Source organism: Myodes glareolus, chromosome 7 (genome assembly GCF_982192425.1).
Source record: "Myodes glareolus chromosome 7, mMyoGla1.1, whole genome shotgun sequence".
In the NCBI taxonomy this organism is placed as follows: domain Eukaryota; kingdom Metazoa; phylum Chordata; class Mammalia; order Rodentia; family Cricetidae; genus Myodes; species Myodes glareolus.
In genome coordinates this window covers 103,206,287-103,228,319 of record NC_142032.1, presented here as the reverse complement: position 1 = coordinate 103,228,319, position 22,033 = coordinate 103,206,287, and the positions used below count along the sequence as shown (strand labels likewise).

The 22,033-nt window shown below is 50.1% G+C and overlaps 1 protein-coding gene across 5 annotated transcripts; it reads right to left on the bottom strand.

The window, feature by feature from the left end:
* Positions 1-3,912: 3,912 nt before the first annotated feature.
* Atg16l2 (autophagy related 16 like 2) lies at positions 3,913-16,440 on the bottom strand. Of its 5 annotated transcripts, none has more exons than XM_048429509.3 (18): positions 16,142-16,440; positions 14,452-14,545; positions 12,679-12,781; positions 10,644-10,717; positions 10,275-10,526; positions 9,996-10,061; positions 9,654-9,767; positions 8,515-8,577; positions 7,844-7,952; positions 7,300-7,405; positions 6,420-6,490; positions 6,155-6,226; positions 5,928-6,048; positions 5,544-5,649; positions 4,672-4,821; positions 4,482-4,529; positions 4,299-4,400; positions 3,913-4,185 (listed from the first exon to the last, which is right to left on the bottom strand). In XM_048429509.3, exons 1-18 carry the CDS (start codon positions 16,266-16,268, stop codon positions 4,098-4,100), a joined length of 1,866 nt encoding a protein of 621 aa, XP_048285466.3. In that variant the 5' UTR covers positions 16,269-16,440; the 3' UTR covers positions 3,913-4,097. The 5 variants fall into 5 exon arrangements, with proteins under 5 accessions (XP_048285466.3, XP_048285468.3, XP_085548928.2 ...); XM_048429511.3 differs by lacking the exon at positions 16,142-16,440 and adding an exon at positions 15,778-16,088 and having other exon boundaries at positions 14,440-14,545; XM_085692802.2 differs by lacking the exon at positions 16,142-16,440 and adding an exon at positions 15,778-16,088.
* Positions 16,441-22,033: the final 5,593 nt, after the last annotated feature.

Below are 22,033 nucleotides of genomic sequence, written 5' to 3'. Positions count from 1 at the left end.
TCACTGAGCTATCTCACCAGCCACTTTTGTCATTTCTTTTCATGGCTGCATCGTCACTTGTTTGACTATGTAATAATTTAATCATTCCTTTAGTGAAGGGCATTTAAGTTGTATCAAGCCGCTTGATTCTAGGAAATTAAAGTTAACATCACTTTAAAGAAGTGTATACTTCTTTATAAATTTTTTTCTATTCTAAATATTGGGCAAATTTCTAAATGTAGAATTTGACAGAAAGGGTATATATTTAGTTGTGTTAGATTTTTGCCAAATTGGCCTCCAAAATAACTGCATCCATTCGCATTTCCACCATCAGTATATGGAGCAACATGAATGTGGAAGTCAAGTGTGGGTTATTAAATCCAGGCCGGACCATTTGGGGCAGATGTGAGGACTGATCCTGCGTCCTGTAGCCTGAGAAGCCTGTACACAAACACCATCTGCACAGTCATCTCTCCACCCTCAAGGTCTTCAGTGCGAGGGTCCTTTTCCATCCCCGAGCCACATCATAGCCCACAGAGAAAACAAGGCCTGAATACACCAAGGGCACGTGCTTTGCAGTGAACGCAGCTCCCTTTGAAGTTTGACACTGACCTAGGGGATCTGGTCTTCAGCTTAGGTCAGAGTTCACCTAGTTGTCCTATCCTGTGGACTTCCTTTGTCACAGGAACTGACCAAGCCTCCAACCTGGTCTCAGGCTCCAGTCCTGCTACTACCTAATGGGACATCCTTCCCTCCCAGCTTCTACCACCCCACCTTCAAGGATGCAATGAAGGCGACTTCTAGATCAGTTGAATTATTCTAGATGCAGGAGGAAATTACACAAAAGCTAACAGTGTTTGAAAATAGACATGGATTTCTTGGTGACAGAAGAACAAGAAAATTTAGGTCTCTGGACTCATCCCTAGAGACAAGGTTATGCTCTATTATGATGACACTCCTAGGCTGCATTAGTCAGAGCCACAGCTCTAGGATTTGGTTCTAATACTGCCCAGCTCTCTCTTGAATGGCCTATGGCAGTATCTGGCTGCACTAAATCTTCTGCATTTGTTTAGTGTAAGTTAGTATGTATACATATGTGTCAGAAGTAAAACCAAATTACATAAATTTTATAGCAGAAAAGGGAGAACTGAAATTTTTCCTGAAGTCCTACAACTTGACATAACCAGTTTAGTTTTCCTCCTAGACTCTTGCTAGGTTTGCTTTCTTAAAGCTTGTGCTGCCGAGAACCCTCAGCCCTCCTCAGACTTCCTCATCTGTAACTTGGAAGTGAAAAGATATTATAAACTGCCTCAGATCCAGGAGGATTAAATAAGGCAACATACAGATAACTGAAGATAGATAGTGACTAGGGATATACTTCCAGATGACTGAAGATAGTGACTAGCGATATACTTCCAGAAGCCATGGTATATATATCTGGGCCTATACCTGGTGTGAGGACTCCAGATACAACCTTCCGAGCACATCCTGTGGGAGAGACTGAGGAGCCAGGACTGGGGTAAAATCCCTACTCCAGGACTTGTTTCTTATCCCTGGGGTCTCAGGATCAGTAAGGCTTGAGACTGGGCAGTTCAGTTCTCACACCTGTAGATCAGCCCCTAAAGAAAGCTCCATCGGGGGCACATACCTCCTGGAAGATTTATAGAGAGATAGGAACAGAAGCTGAACCTGAATCTAGTCATTCCCAAAGAGAATCAGAATCTTTCTTCACCCATTTTTTGTTGTTTTATTTTGGCTTCTTTTAAAATTTTTTTGAACAGCATCTCCTGTAGCCCAGGCTGGCCTCCAGCTCAGGATGACCTTGAATTTCTGATCCTCTTGCCTTTAAGTGTTGAGATTCTAGGCATACTATACAATACTCAGTTTTATGCGGTACAAGAGGTTGAACGTACATGGGGCTTTGTGCATGCTAAACAAGCATTCTACCACATGAGCCTAAGTCCCTGTCAAATACTTCTGCTGTGACCTTAAGCAAACTCCTGCCACTTATCTGGTTCTCACGTCACACACTGGCCATCCAGTTTTTGTTAGGGACCTTAGAGGTCTCCCTGCTGGCCCTGGCTCTTCCTCAGGGATTCATATGAGCTCCCTCAGGAGAGCTGGAAGGGCAGAGGATCTCTGTACCCAGGAGTGATTTACATTACCTGGGTAACTCTCATGGGTCATCAAAATAGGGTTCACTACTACCTAAGGTATGAGAAAAATATCTGGAGGGACCTAGCCCAGATGGTGTGGCTGGCAGCAGCCTCCCAGGACTCACTCTGGTGTCCCTGCATGGGCCTCATTTCAACAGATAGAACCTTCAGCTCAGAGTCCAGAATAGAAGAGCACTCAGGAGTGTAAGGTCAGGCACAGCTCTGTGTACCCCTGGTGGAGGAGCCCTGCCTGGTTGGGAGTCTGTCTCCTGAGATTTTGGTTTTGGTGCAGGGGCTAGAGAAGTGATTCAGAGATTAAGAGCACTTGCTGTTATTGCAAAGGACCTGGGTTCAGTTTTCAGCAACCATATGACAGCTCATCCATAACTATCAAGGTTTATGTTGGGGTTTATGTTCAGTTTAAGGGATCTAGCCTGTGTGGATACCATGCATACATACGCACACAGCACACTAACATACATACAGACAAAATACTCATACACCTAAAATAATTTTTTGAAAAAGAGGATTTTGGTTGAAGATATACTTGGCAGACCGCTTTCCTGGGCCACACAAAGCCCTGAGGTTCAAGTCCCCAGCACCATATGGGGACTTGGAAGGTGGAGGCACAGGCAGGAGAATCAGATTCACAATCACACTCAGCCACATAGGCCATGTTTCAAAAGAAAAGGTTGCAGGATATAATGCAGAACAATTCGTGGCTGTGTGACCTGGAATGACAACCTTCATGCCTCACTTCTCTTCTGTAGAACATGATCCATCACAAGTGGTCGGGAGGAATGAATAAGGCTGCAGAGAGCAAGCCTGAGGCTGGGGTGGTCCTCAGTAATGGCGGCCACTGGGAATCTTTCCCAGCAGACAAAAAGAATACAATCAATCAAACCTGTTGACTAGGGAACTAGTGACCCTTAGTGGCCACAGAGAGCTGGGCCAGACTGAGGGTAAAGTTTCAACTATAGTAATGTCCCATTCCTGGAATCTTGGACTATTGAACTTGCTAAGCAAGAGAATGTAACCACTCAGGAAGCATCTCCTGTGGCTTCTGAGCCAGGCATGGAAACAGGGAATACTGTTCCTATTCTTACACTTGCTCCCAGATATAAGAGGGGTAGCAAACTGGAAGTGAGGGACCAAGACCTCTTACCCAACTGGCAGGTAAGGTAGGCTATCCATCAAGGGATCCCAAAACACAACCTGCATTGCCATTGGGAAGGACAAGGACATTGAAGGCAAAGGAAGAGGCATTGCAGGACAATAAAGTGCTGGGTTTCTGAAGGCAGAAGGGGAACCCTGACCCCACAGATGCTGAGGGGTGAGACAGTGCCTGCCATCCCCGCACTAAGGCTGAGGCCTCAAGTTCTGAGCCTACCCTGAGCCATCAAATGTGTTATTGACTAGCCAGGGCTATATACCATGACTATGTCCAAAACAAGAACGACAAACACTGAGGAAACGGCTTCTGGTAAGGACAAGACTAGAGTAAAGGCACCTTTAGGGAGGAGCACCAAACACAGCAGCCCTAGAGACTGGCGCCGTGAGGGACAGAGCTAACACACAGGGAGGAGATAGTGGCAGGAGGCAGGCAGGCCTACCACCAGGATCACCACCCTCCAGCCCCAAGAGCTACTGCTCCTCACGGCCTTCATGCTATACCATGGTTAGACTAGTACAGCCAGTCTCCCCGGACCCCCCAAGAGCTTCAAAGAGGCAACACACAGGTTCTTTTTTTCCACTTTGAGAAAAATAAGCAAATAGAGATTTTTAAAAATTGTAATCCCTAATTGACATTTGATTTTTAAACAAACAGGCCAGGTCCTGCCAGGCCCTCACATAGCATCCACATTTGACCCAACCCCAACTCTGGAGTCCTGGTCAGAGGAAGGCTGTCCTCTGGCTTCTGGCTTCAGAACAGAGCTCCAGTCCATCCAGGGAAATCGTGACCTAGTGCCAGAGCACCACCTTCCTGCCTTGATCCACACTCACAACATGGTTCCCAGAGAAGCACCAGGCCACAGCATTGACAGCAGCGCTGAAGAAAGGGAAGACAGACCTCAGAAGGGCAGCAGGAGCAGTGACTGGGGCAGTGTGTAAAGCCTCGTATGAACGGGCTCCCAGGACTGTGGTAATGATGGGTCCGCTCACCAGTGGGGTCCCTGGAGGCTGCTCTCCAGTTTCCCGGTGTCCACATCCCAGATGTACAGGGCTCCATTTGAGGAGCCTGCCAGTGCATAGCTTCTGTCAGGGCTGTACAGAACGTGAGAAGGGGTTCAGAAGTACAGACACACACAATTACATGGCTCTACAGGCATGCTCTCCCAGACACACCTGAACACAGCTTTGGTCCAGTCAGAACTGCATTTGAAGCCATCCGCCCTGAGGACAGAACAGGGCTGGAGTCACAATGCCGCCTGCTCCCACTGTGCCAGTCCTCAAGCAGGTCTTAATCTAGAGGGACTACAAGGGAGTACCCCCCAGGACCTCGGACAGGAGAGGCCCAACAGGCCCAGGCCGATACCTGAACACCTGTCGGATATTGCTGAGTCGCAGGTCGATGACCTTGAGTGTATTGTCTCGGGAACAGCTAAGCAGATGCAGCTGGTCATGGCTGAGGCTCAGGGAGGTAACCCGGCCCTGTACAGGGATGACCTGGATACAGTGGGGGCCCCTGAGGAGGTAGGGATAGAGAGGGATGAGGAAGACGCATCCTAGATTCCTTCTGACAGGCTGTATGTGGCCACTTTCCCAGATAACGTATTCCAGAGGCACCGCAGGCCTGGATCCCAGGGCTGAGGCTGACACTACAGCCGTTTTCTCCATTGAGAGACTGATTGGAGAGTTGTAGCCTTTAGGAGGCTTGGGAGTAACAGCGATAGCCAGACATGGTGGCACAGGAATCTAATCACAGCTGAGACAGGAGAATCGTAAGTTCAAGGCCAGCCTAGAAAACGTTATTGAGATCCTGTCTCAAAAATAAGAAATAAAAAGGCTGGGAGTATTCTCATAGCAGACATAAAGCCCTCGGTTCAACCCCCAGCAAAGAAGCAATCTCCAAAAGAGATGCTGCAGAGACCTGCTTTAGTCAGCCATTCATGCTTAATATTAGGCATATCACTTTAAGAAGCCGATTTTGACTAGAACGTAGTGATAATATGGAAAAGGTGCTTGTCTCCATTGGTTATAAGGTCTGGGAAAGAGTTCAGTGCTGAGAGCCACTAGGGAGGTGGCACAGCTCCCCTGGTACACAGAACCCTCAAAGACCATGGCCAGAAGAAGCAACCCATCGGCAGTGCCGGCCCCACAGCCACACTTCCCCAAGGTTCTACAACCCTTCCCTTCCTGCCACTGCCAGGGAAAGGAACAAAATCACCCACAGCCCATGCCTGTCACCTGCTGTCCCAGAACCGGATCTTCTGGTCATTGTGGCCACTGATGATGATGTGGTCCCCACACACCACGTCATTACAGTAGGAAAGTACATTGATGGTTCTGGAACCTGAGGGCCAATGAGGAGAGCCCAGAGTCTCAAAGGAGGGTCACCAGCACCCACAACTGTGGAGACTCTAAGGTTCAGTAGAGCAATCTCCTTCCCAGCCTAGGGTTCACCCTACCTCTGAAGACCACAGTGGCCAAGAAAGCAGGAAGAGAGCAGCAGTGAGTGACAGAGAAGGGAAATCATTAGAGGTTTTAGCCCAAATGGCATGAACCCCAGAGCCATTGCTACAGAATAACATAAGGCCCCCGTGACTAGTAGTGGGGGCAAGTGGGACTCACAGTATGCACGGCCTAGGTCCCATTCCTTCACAGTCCGGTCACGGCTCCCAGTCACTGCCTGGTGCCTTGTTAGCTTGAATTTGGCAGCTGTCACTTTATCCTTGTGTCCAGACAGTGTTTCCTGTCCTCATGAAAAGCATAGATTAAGCCAACCCCCAAAATAGCCACCCTACAAATCCTGAAGCATGACCCATAACCCTTAGGCAGCCTCCCCAGCCAGGCCTCACCTTGGACTGGATCTCTCCCACCTTCCAGAGCTGGGCAGCCTGGTTGTAAGTAGCTGCCAAAACCTGGGAGCCCTGGAGAAAGGGAGTAGGAGAGGTCCTGGGCCACACTGGGCCTGGCAGAGGCACTGGCCCTCAGTCACTGAGGTAGGGAGAGCCATGGCCTAAGTGAGGGCAGCTCCTCCAGGACAGGTTCTACAATCCCCACAATGTGCCCTCAGACCCCAGAGCCCCACTGCCCTGTGTAGAGACCGAGGTAACTCCTTACCGAGGGGTCAAAATCCACACTGGTGATGCTGCCACCAGCTCCTCTGAGGGTCTGGTTGGCCTCCAGGCGACCTAAAAGGATAGTAAATTAGGTTATTAGCCTTACAAAGTAGAGGAACTGAGACACCAAGCTGGAAGTAGATGACAGGATGGCTGGGTCTGGCCTAGGGCCTGGGTGGAGAATGCACCTACTAAACCTGCTGTACAGCCCTAGGAGCAATGAGGCAGTTCACAATGCTAGAGAAGACCAGAGAGGAGGGGCTGTGCCTAGGTCACACAGCAGACCAGGCCAAGCCAGCAGGAGACCCACTTCTAGGAAGCCTTAAAGAGTTGGTGCTGGCCGGGCAGTGGTGGCGCCCGCCTTTAATCCCAGCAGAGGATTAAAGTGGATCTCGGTGAGTTCGAGGACAGCCTAGTGTTGGTCACCTCACTGATTTGGGAGTCTGAGTGACACTAGAATAGGATGTAGCTATTCAGGGCACATTGGCACAGAGTTAATGCCAGCACTGAAGAGGCAGAGGCACACAGATTTCTGTATGAGACCAGCCTGGTCTACATAGTGAGTTCCAGGCCAGCAAGGGCTACATAATGAAACCCTGTGTAAAAATGAAAAAGAGGCAGCTTAGTAAACCCAGGAACTTGCCCAGGACCTGGCTCTATCCATCCTGAGAAGGATGGATCCTCACCTCCTCCATGGGCAGCCATCTGGACTTGCCTTCCCCATCCTGCAGGTCCCTCTCAGAGTTGTCCAGCCACTATACATAGACTCATTCCAGCAGGGAACAGGGAAGACAGGACTAAGACCAGGGCCAACCCAAGATCAAGCTGAGAATGGGGTCTGCAGAAAAGTGCTGGGTTAACTTTCAGGAAGGAACTCTTACCTCCCACGACATTCCAGAGGTGGATGAGCTGGTCAGCCCCTCCAGTAGCCAGGAGGCTGCTGTTAGGGCCAAAACAAACAGCATTGACCTCAGAGAGATGGGCATCCTGTTAAAAAAAAAAAAAAAAAAGGAGGAGGAGGAAGAGGAGAAGGAGAAGGGGGAAGAAGAGTAGAAGGAGGAGGAGGAGGAAGAGAAGGAGGAAGAGAAGGAGGAGAAAGAGGAGGAGAAGGAAGAAGAAAGAAGGTATGGAGTTGGCACCCAGATCTTCCCCATATATGCCTGCTGGTGCCCACTCACAGGCATTTCACATCTGCTTCTGGCTTGGCAGTTACCAGTGGGGGTCTCTGAAAACCTTAAGTTTCAGATTTGGCCCCAGCAGGTCAACTAAGCCGGACCCCTGCTGCCTCCTGTCTCATGCTCACCAGTCTGTGTTCTACTGGGAAGTGCTGTGTGGCTCCCACTACAGGCTACAGGCAAACTCCACCTGCTGGGGCCCACCCTTGAGCATTCTCATTAGTACCCCAAACATGAGGTCCTTCCTTACCAAGACATCCTGAGCCTGGGTAGGAAGCCGGGCAGACACACACACAGGGATGCTTTGGTACCGCTGCTCAGGTGCACCCCCAACTGAGTGCCCTCTCCTCTTCTTGAAACTATAGGGGTGGGGACAGAAAAGCACTCAGAAGAACCTGCTAACATGGGGACTTTAAGCTCTCCTGAGGCAGCAACAAGAAGCAGACATGGCAGGTAGCAGGACATTCCCCAAGGCACAGTGAGCAAGGGCCACAACCCAGCTTGAGCAACCCTGTGGAGATGAGGGCACTGTACACTTAGACAAGCAGACACAAGACAGGGTAGTGGGTACAAAGAAATGTTAATGCCGGCTGGAATTTCAGTAATGGCATTACCACTGCTAGGCTAAGTAACTCTGAACAAATCTTAGACATTTCTGAGCCTCAGTTTCCCAACTGAGTGTGCGTTCTTGATCAGCCTCAGGCTGGAGCTATTAGTCCCCTATGAGGACCCTGAATAAAGACAGAGTATTACGAACCTGGAAAATAGTTATCAGGAGTTGGTCTTGAGCTATCCACCCAGATCCTGCCTGTGGGGCCCAACAAGCTGCACATACAGACAGGCATCTACGGATGGACAGACCAAGGCTCAGGGAGCCTTTCAAGGGTGCGAATCCCTTCACACATGTGCACACACACTTACTCCAGCAGCCCCTTCACCACATCCACACAGCGGGACAGTGTCAGAGAGGTGGCGGAGGCAGACCTGGGCAGAATGGAGAGACACACTGAGAGCATGGCTCACGGCTGTCCCACCAGAAGTCACTGATACCTATATTTTGCTAGTGACCTTTGAGGAGGCTCATGAGCACTCAAGGACTAGAATTTGATTCACTGAAAAGTAGGAGAGCTGATATAGACTAACCAAGAAGAGTGGAGGGGAGGAGAACCTTGATCGTGAATACCTCCCCAAGCCTCCACCAAGATGGTACAAAGAGTCTCATTCCCCACATGCTCACCAACAAAAGATCCTCAGGGAAGGAGCCCCGGCCTGAGGAGCGGTGAAGATAATGATGCTCCCAGGTTGAGACAACGAATAGGGAACACTCCAGCTTGCTGAGCAGCCCCCAAAACACCCAAGTAAATGTTTATGCTGGGACATCTAGACCCATTACGGCTGCCAAGAATTTGGGGAACCAGGATCTCTGTGTGTTTGAGGCCAGCCTGGTCTACAAGAGCTACTTCCAGGACAGGCTCCAAAGCTACAGAGAAACCCTGTCTCGAAAAACAAAAACAAAAAAAAAGAATTTGGGGAACCAACATTTCATGATGTTACTGTTCATTCACTACCCCAGGGAAAAGAATCTTCAGCCCAGCAAATGAGGAAGGAGTGGCAGCCCAGTGACAGGTCAGTTAAGATATAGTGGAACATGCCTATGATCTCAGCTATTGTATTTGAAGTCATTCTTGACTACACACTGAGTTTGAGGTCAGCCTAGGCTACATGAGACCCACCTTCTCTCTCTCTCTCTCTCTCTCTCTCTCCCCCCCCCCCCATCATAGCTCAAGTGTGAACACACTACTAACCTTGCACACACAAGCCTGGGACACCTAACCTTTGGGTCTTGTCCACTTTCCTCCCAGTAACACTCTTTCATAAGACTATGGCTCACCCTAAGAGCCCTGGTTCTTGAAAGTAGACAATGGAATAACACTACCTGCCTCCAGGCACTGAGGTCAAAACAGAACACAGGCCTCTCTCCAAAAGCTCACCCCGATCCTGAAGAAGACATGGGCAGCCTTCTGGGTGGCACAACTCAGAAGAAGTACCTGTATGCTCACCTGAAAGGCCTCTTCCATTTCTCACAAGTCTCTCTCTCCAGGAACTCGGGCATAGCAGCAGGAGCTAGAGGCACAGTCTCCTCCCTGGTCCCACCTTCTAGAGTGTCTGGGATCCTGGGAGAGAACCAAAGCAGGCCATCCCTCTCTGCCCCAGCAGTATACAAGAAGAGCTGATCCCCAGCGGCTAAGAACCATGGTCTGGCCTCCATGACCTGTCCAGGGGCCTGTACCGTGCACACAGGCACCCAGGAGCAGGAGTGGGTGGGGGTAGACTGTAGGTGGTGAACACATCCTGGGGTAGTAACCCAATCCCAGAGTCATCCCATCCCTCCCCATTCTTACTCGCTGACGCTCACAGTCCGCTTAGCTGCTCTCTTCAGCTCCTGGGACACCCGAGCTTGGTTGGCCCTGACAAGAGAGGAAAACCTCCTAAAGGCTCAAGAAAATGCTTTACAGGAAGAGTGACCCAGCTTAAGTGGATCCCTTTTGATCAGTGGGAGACCATGACCATCCCCATCCTACACAACCCCACCCCTCCACCCCATCCTCTCAATTAGGCCGGCCAGACTGCCTCAAGAGGGCGTGGTCTACTTCGGGTGCGGCGTGGCCCAAGGCATTCACCTCTCTCTGCGCTCATTACGCAGATTGCACTCAGCGGCTGCGCGTGCTTTACGCTGTACAAGCCGCTCCAACAGGTCCCGTGCCTCTTCCTGGAGCCTGCGCAATGCGGCCTCCTGGTGCGCTGCTTGCTTGAGGAGCTTCTCGTAGGCTTCTCTCTGCGACGCGTTCTCCGCCTGCCGTTCCTCCAGCTGCCGGACCTGCTGTGCCCGTGTCTCCTGTAGCTGTACAACGCAGGCCTGTAGGGCTTCTAACCTGCAGGGCGGAGACGGAGGAACGTCTAACCCCCAACCACAGGTCTAGGGGGCGCTTAAGGACACTGGGGAAAGTTCTAGGGGTCCTTCCCTTACCCGCGCCCGACCCTCATCTCACCTGCCCTGTCGCTCTTCCAGCTGTGACTGCAGGGTTTCTAGGGCTGCACTCTTTTTCACCACCTGGTACGCCATCTGGGGAGGACAGATGACATGGGCGCCTCTCCAGGGTAGACCTAGTCAGCCACTACCCCTACGGCGTTCCTGACCCAAGCTGCGATAGGTTGGAACCTGTATACGAATGTGCCACAGCTTCATGGGATAATTGTCAGAACAAGGGCCCTGGAGTCTGACCCGTAAGTGTCAGTCCTAGATGTGTCCTTTATTTTTTCATTGGCCCTGCGGTAGACGGTTAACCTGCAGCAAGAGGAATCTGCCCGGCAGCAGGGGAGTGCTCTCCTAACCAGTAAGTAACCCAGAACTACTATCAGGAACATAATGCAGACTATTAGCTTGCACTGTGTCATGCTTTATCCCAAGCTAACTTTCAATCTCCATAACACCAAGACGAAGCATTACCATTTCCGTACTAGTGACGAGGATGCTGACAGGGTAAGTGACTTATCCAAAGTTAACACAGTTAAGTGGCAGACACTTGAACCCAGGCCACCTTAACTACATTATGCATTTATACCATATACAAATACATTTATACCATATAAAGAACCGGTGTATTCTGGGCTGCGATGGGTGTTGTGTTCTATTTCCCATCTCCCAACACTTTGCTTCCTAGCCCGCCCCCACCAGTGCCCAACCCAGAGAAGCACAGGAGACTAAGATCAGGAACAGACTAGGGCTGGGCGGTGATGGCGCACGCCTTTAATCCCAGCACTCGGGAGGCAGAGGCAGGCAGATCTCTGTGAGTGTGAGGCCAGCCTGGTCTTCAGAGTGAGTTCTAGCACAACTAGGGCTACACAGAGAAACCCCCGTCTCAAAAAACCAAAACCAAAAAAAGAACAGATTAGGAGTGCACCGCCCTGACTCAATCCTGCAAGATGAGGCGATCTCAGTATTCCTTCAGCTGAGAGTCAGAACCACAGGGTGTAGGGCGCAGCCTCACCCTCCCCTTTGGGTGCTGAAATTCTAGGAAGAACAGATCCCAAGGCAGCGCTGTGCCCACCAGTGTCGCAAGAAGACCAGCACCAACACCTCTGGCTCAGGAAACGATGGCAGCTGGGGACTCTTCTTACCTGAGGAGCAAGCCAAGGCTGCTCACCTGCCTTGCCACACTCCCCACGTGAGAGGCCTGGAGAGGGACCCTGTACAGGCAGGATGCGTCACCCATTCCATCATAAACCAATCACAACATTTATCTTTTGGGGGCTTTGTTTTGTTTTGTTTTTCGTTTTTGGTTTTTCGTGAAAGGGTTTCTCTGCATAGCCCTGGCTGTCCTGGAACTAGCTCTATAGACCAGGCTAGCCTCACACTCAGAGATCGACCTGCCTCTGCCTCCCGAGTGCTGAGATTAAAGGTGTGGGGCCCCACGACCACCCCAGCTCATTTATCATTTTCAATACTGAGAAAGCCAATCACCATCTCCACTTCCCTCACCTGTCACCTGCTTTCAAAATTCAAGTGGTGGATAGAGATGGAAACAGGTAAGTGGTTGCCAGGGATTGGAGATGTTCTGGTGTGACTAAAAAGGATAGCAAGAAAGAGAACTTGGAAACAAAACTGCAACATCCTGATTGTTACACAAATCTGCATGTAATAATGTCACACCACTGTCAGTTACAGCCACACCGCACTCTGGGGAGAGGCTCCCAAATGTAACATAACCCACTCCGACCTTGTGTGGGGCAAGTGAGGAGACACGCTATAATGACATGTGATTAGTGCCTCATCCCAGCCTCCATGGAAACCCACAGGGCCAGGTCTTGTTTATGGTCACACTCCCTGTTCCTTGGATAGTCAATAAACAGTTCTTGAAAAAATGAAGAATCACAGAAAGTAGCTTTGTGTGGGTAAAGGTTCAAGTCCAGGGTCCACATCCCTAAGCCCATTATACTCCTCTGCGACTATAAAGTTGTGGAGCATTGCCAAGATAATGCAACAAATACAGGCCCACTCGCTGCTGGCTTCCCCACCCTGCTTACCTCACCGCAGACCAGCTGCAGTCCCTTCTTCTCCTCCTGCCACTTCACCCTCAGAGAGGTTGCTGTTGAGACGTGGTCAGAGACAGGCCCGGAGAACTCCCCCCTGACAATAAAAACAATTCACGGTATCTCCTCTCACCCCAGTGCCCCAAATGTACCCTAAAAGTGCCCCAGAAAAAAATTGAAGAGCCATTAGCTTTCTCTTAGGGTAAGTGGAAGCCAGTCTGAGAAAGAGCAGTCTCAGAAATACGTTCTCCTGCGGAGTGGTGGTGCCTTTAATCTCAGCACTCAGGAGACACAGGCAAGTGGATCTCCGTGAGTTCAAGGTCAACCTGGTCTACAAGAGCTGTGTAGGCAGAGGCTGCTTGTTTGTTCCTGGTAGCATAGAGCAAGGCAAAAATTCCAAGCAGAGATAGAAGAGAAAAAAAGGTAGAGTCAGAGAGACACCATGTAGCTGCCAAAGGAGGCAGATGCCCCAGAACCTTACCACGGGCCTAGTGGTAAAAAATAAAATAATAGAAATGGGTTAATTTAAGATGTAAGAGTTAGTTAGAAAGAAGCCTAAGCTATTGGCCAAACAGTGTTGTAATTAATACAGTTTCTGTGTGATTTTTTAGGTTAGGGCAGCCAGAAACGAACAAGCAGTCTCTGCTTACAGAACTAGTTCCAGGACAACTAGAGCTAGTTCCAGGACAGCTAGAGCTAGTTCCAGGACAACTAGAGCTAGTTCCAGGACAGCCAGAGCTAGTTCCAGGACAGCTAGAGCTAGTTCCAGGACAGCTAGAGCTAGTTCCAGGACAACTAGAGCTAGTTCCAGGACAGCCAGAGCTAGCTGTTAAACAAACAAACAGACAAAAACCCTATCTTGAAAAAACAAAAACAAAAACAAAACAAAAAAAAGCACCTGTCAGCCAGCCCTGCGGTGGTGACACATGCCTTTAATCCCAGCACTCAGGAGACAGAGACAAGCAGATCTCTGTGAGTTCGAGGCCAGCCTGGTCTACAGAGTGAGTTCCAGGACAGGCTCTATAGCTACAGAGAAATCCTGTCTCGGGAGAAAAAAAAAAAGCACCTGCCAGCACAACAGCTCTTGCTTGCTTCCCCAGAACTGAGGCTAAGACAGTATTCTGAGATCAAGACCAGCCTGAGCTACATAACAACACCGTAAAACATAGCTCAGGGTTGGAAAGATGGCTCACTCGGCACACTAGGTGCCACACAAAAATGAAGACCTGAGTTTGGGCCCCAGCACCCACACTAAAACCTGTCACACTTTCAGAGCTAAGAAAGTTGAGTCAGTCCACTCTAGGTTCAATACAAGACCTTGTCTCAAAAACTAACGTGAAACATAATTAAGAAAGATGTACGGTGTTACCTCCAACCTCGACAGATGCACATACAAATAGCACATATACACACACAGGGAAGCCAAGTGTGGTGTGCTGACCCTGAGAGGTGGAGGCAGGAAATCGGGGTTCAGGGTCACTTTTAGTCTACATAGACTATCTCCCCTTATCATTCTGTCTCCCATTTCATCCCTGCTCCTGTGTTCATTCCCTCTGTGGAACAGGTAGCGGGAAAAGTCACGGAAGGAGGAACAGGATTGTAGGACTGGACAGGAGGCCAGTGCCGAAAAAGACGAGTCAGGGTAAAGATATTAAACAGCTGGCTTGGGGAGAACTCAGGGGCTGTCTACCAGCTGATGAGGTCCAGGGGGAGCAGAGGACAGGCAGGCATGAACAGCTGGCTGCGGTCACTCACATGCAGACTCACCAGGAGTCCAGATTTGGAGTGGAGGCAACATCATCTGACTTCAGTTTTTCTGAGAAGTTGGCTAGCAGTTCAGCCTTCTCTAGGAGGTGGTTATCTGGGGATGCAAGAGGGCATGAGCCTATGGCAGAGGCAGATTCTTGCCAGCAGACCCCTGACATACACGTTCCCTCAGGCTAGGATGGTTGCAGAGTCCAGGAGCCCTGGGAATAGGGAAGCTCCTGGGGCTGGGCTCTGCTCCTTCCCGGGGGACATCTGCCTGGTGAGCCCTCCCCACACCACTGGCCCGAAGGCCCACCCAGGAGAGGACCTGCTCTCCCAAGAACAGAAAGACCACCACTGCTGGGGACAGATGGCTAGGTCACACTTGATAAAGAACAGAAGGAAAGCAAGGAGATTACTTCATCTCCACAAGAGGCAAAGTCTGAATCCAGAGCACCTTCAAGCAAACACCTGCCTGTGGCCTCCAGTAAGTCACTTCCCCTCCAAGGCCTCCACATTTTCAATTAAGTAATTCTCACTTCCACCCAGTAGCTTCCCCCTGACCAATACTGAAACTCCTTGAGCAATTATCTAGCAAACCTTCTCAGGTTAGGTGGTTTGACCTTGGACCCTCCCACACACACACACCCCTTTCCAGTCATTTCCGCTTTTTTTTTTTTTAAAAAAAAAAAACAAAACAGTTCCAGGGCAGACTGGGGTTGATAAACTCGTGCCCAGACCCTCATCTCCCTTCCCTCACGGTCACCTGACTGGGGTTCCTGAACCAAACCTAATTCTCAAAACTCTACCCCAGACCCCAAGGCACCGCCCCACCCCCACCTTCCAGCATACAGGGTCACAATATGTCTCAACTACAAGTAAGAAATCTGAGAATAAGGACTTGAATTACCCATACCACAGACCTGGATCTCTCTTGTTCCCCAAACTTGTAGCTCCCATAGAAGTCTTGGTGATGGCCCCTCCCTCAAATAGCCCCACAGCCCATTAGAGCAGTTGGAGAACTGAGGCCTAGGTGGATGCATACGACCCCAAGAAAAGACCAGCCCCTGGAAAATTCCAAGGAAAACCAAGTTCGATTGCGTGGGCGCACCAAAATTAGCACCAAATGAAGAAGCAGCAGGGACTGTGGCTAGACTTTCGGCCCCAAATATACAGTCGCAGTTGACCAGAGGCAGTAAATACACTCCAGTGTCTCTCGGCTTGAACTGCCACACCCCCTCCTGACCGACCTAGGAGGGCTTGACTTCCGCTGGCACAACAGGCACCCAAAAGAAGCCCGGGTCCCTTCGGGGTATGACCCACTAGGCACTGAGATGCTCCACGAACCTTAGCCAGGATAATCAATCAGTAGCAGAATCTACCACGGTTTCGCTCCTTCCTGTCGGCTACTAAGGCTTCTCTGACCACGCCTGCCTCCCTTGCCTGAACTTTGGGGGCCAATCGGACTGACCAGGCCTTGCCCCGGGGACGGAAAACCAGCACAGAGAGACAGAGCTTGTGCCTAGGATGCTCAGGGGAGGCAGAGCGGAGTCTTGAGGGCTAAGCCACGCCTGGGCCGGAGGTGGCAGGCGGGGACCCTGGTCGGGCGTAAACGGGTTCCCGGTGCAAAACCGGGAAATCGAGACCGCGCCGTCACGAGCCGAGTGGCGGGGGACGAGCCCTGACCCCGAGCCCCCCGGGGCGCACTCACAAGCCGGCACTAGCTCCAGGAAGAGCGCCTTTTGCTTGCGGTCCCGATGCCGCAGCTGCCGCACGATGTGGCGCTTCCAGACGGCAGCGGGCGCGCAGGGGCCGCCGGGGGAGCCGGGTCCCGCCATGGCCGCCTAGTCCCGGGCCCCAGCAGCCGGGTTGGGTCTTCTAGGGGACTCCTGGACGGCAGGGCGGCAGCGGCGGGGAACCCCCGGGCGGTACCAAGTGCGTCCGTGGGGGAGGGCTGGGCGCTCAAGGCCGCTCCCTCGAAGGCGCTCGCGTCGTTCCCCGGGGGAAGCAGCTTCCCTGACGCCAGTGGGCGCGTCCGGGGCGGGGCCTCGGGGTCGCGTTCCTTAACCTCACCGCGCCTGGACCAGGGGTCCGATGCTGAGGATGCTTTTCACCTCCGAAACAGGAAGGGGAGACCCTGCCATCCCGGGGCTGTACAGGGACAGGCCCAAGCATTCTAGCGAAAGAGACTGCCTAAAAAAGCCCCACTGTCGTCAGATGGTGACGGCTGAGTGGTGTTTACGAGGGATCAACCAAGAACCTGAGAGAGAGAGAGAGAGAGAGAGAGAGAGAGAGAGAGAGAGAGAGAGAGAGAGAGAGAGAGAGAGAGAGAGAGAGAGAGAGAAGTTTGAAGTTTGATGACATAAAAATTACCAATGCAGGCCGGGAGTGGGAGTAACTCAGTGGTGGGGATCTTGCTTAGCCTGTGCTAGGGTGCGAGGGGGTCTGGTTGGTTCAAGGTCCTGAGCTTCAGGGTTGGAAGGACTGGAGGAGCATGATTTAGAGGCCCGTTTCTGTGTGGCCGGGCGGTGGCGCACACAGCCTTAGTCCCAGCGCTCAGGAGGCAGAGTTGAAATGAGAGCATAGACATCTCTTACAGGTAAACGTGACAGTGAATCCTGGGCTCACAAATAACTGTAATGAAACTGTCTCTAGCAAAGTGCCTATCCAAAGTTCTGCAGGTACATGCTAGGGCAAAAATTCACAGGAGGGCAGACCTCTAAGCCCAGCACTCAGGAGGCAAAGACATGTAGATCTCTGTGAGTTTGAGGCCAGCCTGGTCTACAAGACCTAGTTCCAGGACAGCCAGGGCTACACAGAGAAACCCTGTCTCCAAAAATCAAAAGAAGAGGAAACCCTGTCTCCAAAAATCAAAAGAAGAGGAGGAGGAGAGGAAAGATTCACTGGGCCCAGTCTCCCAACATGACATGCTCTCAGTTAGTGAAGGAAAACCTGACTTATCCTAGGAAATAAACCAGAAAGGGGCAGTGTCAGGCGGTCCTCCAGGCCCTGTAGGTGACAAGTCTTGAAAGTCTGACAGGAAAGTGAACCCTATTGTACTTTGAAACTACAGTGAAGCTGAACATGGTGGCGAATGCTTGTAACCCCAGGGCTAACGCCAGCCTGTGGTACATTGTGAGTTCCAAACCAGCCTGGGTTACACAGCAAGACCCTGTCTCAAAGCACTATAAACTGGCCGTAGTCCCCCATGTGTCTGTCTTGGATGCTCCCCACTTTTGTATGTGTGCCCAGTGTTCTTGCAGGAAATATGCTCTGCTCACACATCATATCGAGGAGTACTTCCTTCCCAGGCCGTGCACAGAGCTGAGGTGCCCGCGACACCAGCCCGCCCCGCCCCTCCCCCACTCCACCTCACCCCCAGCTCTATACAGGATGCTGCATCTCTCAAGTAAGAAGTCATGTTGAGGGCAGGTTTTCTAATATATTTTTAAAATTTATTTTTACTAATATGTATGCATTGCGGGTATGTACACAGGAGTGTGGATGCCCGCAGAGTCCAGAGGCATCAGAGTCCTTGGAACTGAAGTTACAGGCAGTTTTGAGACGCCTAATGTGGATGCTGGAAATGGGCTCACAACCTCTGGAAAACAGCACCCGCTCTTAGGAGCTGAGCCGTCTTTTCAGCACTCCTAATACTTTTTTGACTCACAAATGCTGCCAGCAATGTTTAAATGATTTTTGTCGTTTTTGAACAATAGATAATTCCGAAAGTACAGTGACATACTTCCAGTTCTAAAAATTTATTTATTTTTTGAACTCTTTGTTTGCTTATTATTTTTACCCACTGGGTCCAGTTAATGCTGCCTGGGGGGGGGGGGTAATCCACTGCAACATGGGGAACCTAAGAGGAGCCACACCCTTAAAAATTTATTTTAAGTGAACTTTATATTTTTTGGAATTCTTAATATAGAAGATATTTTCAAAGTTTCATTTCTTTTTTACTTGTTCTTTGGCCATTTCATACATATGTACATACAATGTATCTTGATCATATTCACCCTGACTCCTCTCCCACTCTTCTAATAATTTTTTGAGGTGCTTTTTCTTTTTCTTTCTTTTTTTTAAAGTTTTTTCACGACAGGGTTTCTCTGTATAGCTCTGGCTGCCCTACAACTCGCTCTGTAGACCAGGTTGGCTTCAAACTCACCAAGATCTGCCTGCTTCTGCTTCCTGAGAGCTAGGATTAAAGGAGTGTGCCACCACTGCCAGGCTGCTAATAAATTTTTATATAAGACTATGTAGGCAGAAGCCCTCAGGCTGACCAATCTGCTGCCAGCCAGGTCCAAATCCAATGCCTTGAGTCGGTCCACCTCAACAGCTACTCCCATCTACAAGCTGTGGGAGCATGAAAGACTGAATCCTACAGAACCAGATATCATCATTGAATAGAGTCAGTCCTCCTTCTGCTGACGGCCCCCAGCTTGGAGCTGTGGAGGCTGTGCCCTGCGGTTTGCCCTGCTGGTAGATGGTGGGGGAGGGGGCAGCAGTGGTGCTGCCTTCAGGCTACAAGCACAAAGGTAGAGCCTGGGGAGCCTCAGGGAGGTCAGAGGCTGATACTGAGGGCTGGAGGTGTCTGGCAATCTGGGACTCACTCTTCAAAACCTGTCCCTAGGTGGCCTGCCTAGCCTCAAGATCACCCTGATGCTGAGTCCTGGCAGTGGTCAAGTATTTATGGTGCACCAGAAACCAGAAACCTTGAACCAGACCAACAATTCGTGGCCATGTATATTTGCATGTAAAACTGTTGGACAAAAGTATCCTGCTTGGCACACTACATTTTCCAACGCCACTATTGTTATGGTTAATTGTCACTTTAAGAGACAAGCCATGCCCATTCCTGGTGACCCCTGCCCTTCTCTCGCCATCTTGATTCTCGCTGTCCCCTCTTGACACGCGCTTGCTCCCTCTCTCCCGTCCCTTTCTCTGTCTCTCCCTTCCTCTTCTCCTTCTCCCATCCCTCTCCTCTAAGTAATAAATATCCAATTCTATTCTGTACGATGTGTCTATCCATGTGCCTTCTACTCCCCGCCTGCTCACACCCCTGGGCTCGCTGGGACCAGCCCGCTCGGGACCAGCAGCCGTCTCTGCCTGGGACTGGCGGCTCTGTGGGCCCGCTGCCTACTGCCGCCGGGGATCTTGCAGCATTTTTAACAACTATGACAAGAGAATGTGCCACGGAGAGGTGGGAAAGATGAAGGGACAGAGACAGCAAAGACGGGTGTGAGAGAAGGCTATGATCCGTGCTGCCACTCGAAGCCATGCTGACGTCAGTAGGGCATGCTGACGTCAGTGGGGCATGCTGCCACCAAGGGCCATGTCTGGGTCCAGGGTTCTGCCACAGCCAGGGGCCCTGTTGATGTCCGGGGCCCATGTGTTCTATTGAAGCCATGTTGATGTCTGTGATCTGTACCACCAGAGACGGTGCTGAGGTCCATAGCATGTGCTGATGCTGGAGATCATGTGGATATCCGTGGTCCATGTTCACCAGAAACCATCTGAAGTCCAGGATACATGCTTCCCCTGACCGTGAAGGGCAAGGAAGCTACTTTTGCTTTGGTATCCATGACTGCAACTCAGAGTTGAGAAAGAAGGACATAGAAGGCTTCAGTGAGGATCCCTGTCCTACCACCCCCACAAAAAGTAACAGCCTAGACAGGAAGTCATTGAGGAGAACTCTTTTAAACTGTGATAAGGATGCTGAAGTCTAGCTCTCTCTACAGCTGAAGGCTTCTGTCTAGGGCACAAATGAAGAAGGACTCAGTTTTCTTTAAGGGGCTACCTACTGGGAGTTTGACCATGTTTCAGTAAAAAGAAGGCCACACAAATAGGACTTGGGGGGGGCTTCTTCCTTTTTTGAGGGAGAGTCACAAGGGTGGGGACAGATCAGGGAGGACTGGAAAGTGAGTGGGACTGGGGTACATGATGTGAAATTCCCAAGTAATCATTAAAAATTTAAGAAAGAAAAGAATATGTAAAGACAAATTTCTATTTTTATGACTGGGTGATCTCTGTCTAAGAAACATGTGGTTCACTACCTGTAAAAATGACAGCACAATGATTTAAGCACCGAATGTACTTAGACCAGGCTGGCTTCAGAACTCAAGAGATTCTCTTGCCTCTGCCTCCCAAATACTGGGATTAAAGGCGTGCACCACCACCTCCCCGGTGACCTAATACACTTTAAAACATAGTTTGAAACTTTCACTGGGGCCATAATCTTCCAACAGCAGTGATTGTTTAAAACAATTTAATGCTATAATACTGCCATAAGGATAGACTATAGGCCAGTGGAACACAAATGAGATACACAAATAAGACCATTTATAGCTATGGAAATTTTTATTTTCTTATTTCTGTAGCTGTGGTGGTTTATATAAGAATGGCTCCCATAGGTTCATCTATTTGAACGCTTAGTCATCAGGGATTTGCACTATTAGAAGGTGTGGGCTTGTTGGAGGACATGTGCCACTGGGGGTGGACTTGGAGGTTTTAAAGCCCAAGCCAGGCCCCGTGGCTCTCTCTTCCTGCTGCCTGAAGATCTGAACATAGAACTCAGCTACTTCTCCAGCACCATGTCTGCCTATGTGCCACCATGCCCTGGCCATGATAATATGTGTAATAGTGTTTTGCCTGCATATATGAAAGGGTATCATATGCATGCTGTGCTCATAAAGGTCAAAAAAAGGACATCAGGTTCCTTGGAAATGGAATTATAGCTGGCTATGGGCAACCATATATACACTGGAAACTGAACCTGGATCCTCTGCAAAAGTAGCAAGTGCTCTTAACCCCTAAGCATCTTTCTAGACTGTGTTCTTGAGACAGGATCTTATTGTGTTGCCCAAGAAGGCCTTGAATTCATAATCCTCCTGTTTCTGCTTCCTAAGTAACAGATTTTACAAGCCTATACCACCATGCCCAGCTAGATAGCTTGAATTTTTAATATGAGAATCTCTTCTAGACGTGGTGGTATATTCTTATGCTCCCAACTCTTCAGGAGACTGAAACAGAAGAATCAAAAGTGCAAGGCCATAGCCTGAGCAACTTAGAAAGCCACTGTCCCATAATTGAGCAAATAAACAAAAATACAAGGTAGATGTGGTGGCACGTATTTGTAATTCTAGCACTTAAGAGGCTGAGGCAGTAGGCTTGCGAGAGTTCAAATCTGTGGGCTGAGAGATGTCTCAGTGGTTAACAGCACTAATTGCTCTTGCAGAGGACCAAGGTTTGGTTCCCAGCACCCATATGACAGCTCACAACCCTTTGTAATTCCAATGCCAGGGGACCCAACGCCCTCATCTGGTTTTTGTTGGCACCAAGCATATGAAGGCAGCGCAGACATGCATGAAACACCTATACACAATAGGAGTTCAAGTCCACCCTGGGCTTAACAGTGAGTTACTGTCTCACAAAAAAGAAACAAAAATTTTAAAAAAATGCTTAGGGATAAATCTCAGAGATAGGAAATATGCTCAGCACACACTTAGTCGGGGTTCAATCCTGTAGCAGGAAAGAAACAAGGGTATCAGCAAAGGTGTGGAGAAACTGGAACTCTGATGCTTTGCTGATAAAGTATAGAGTG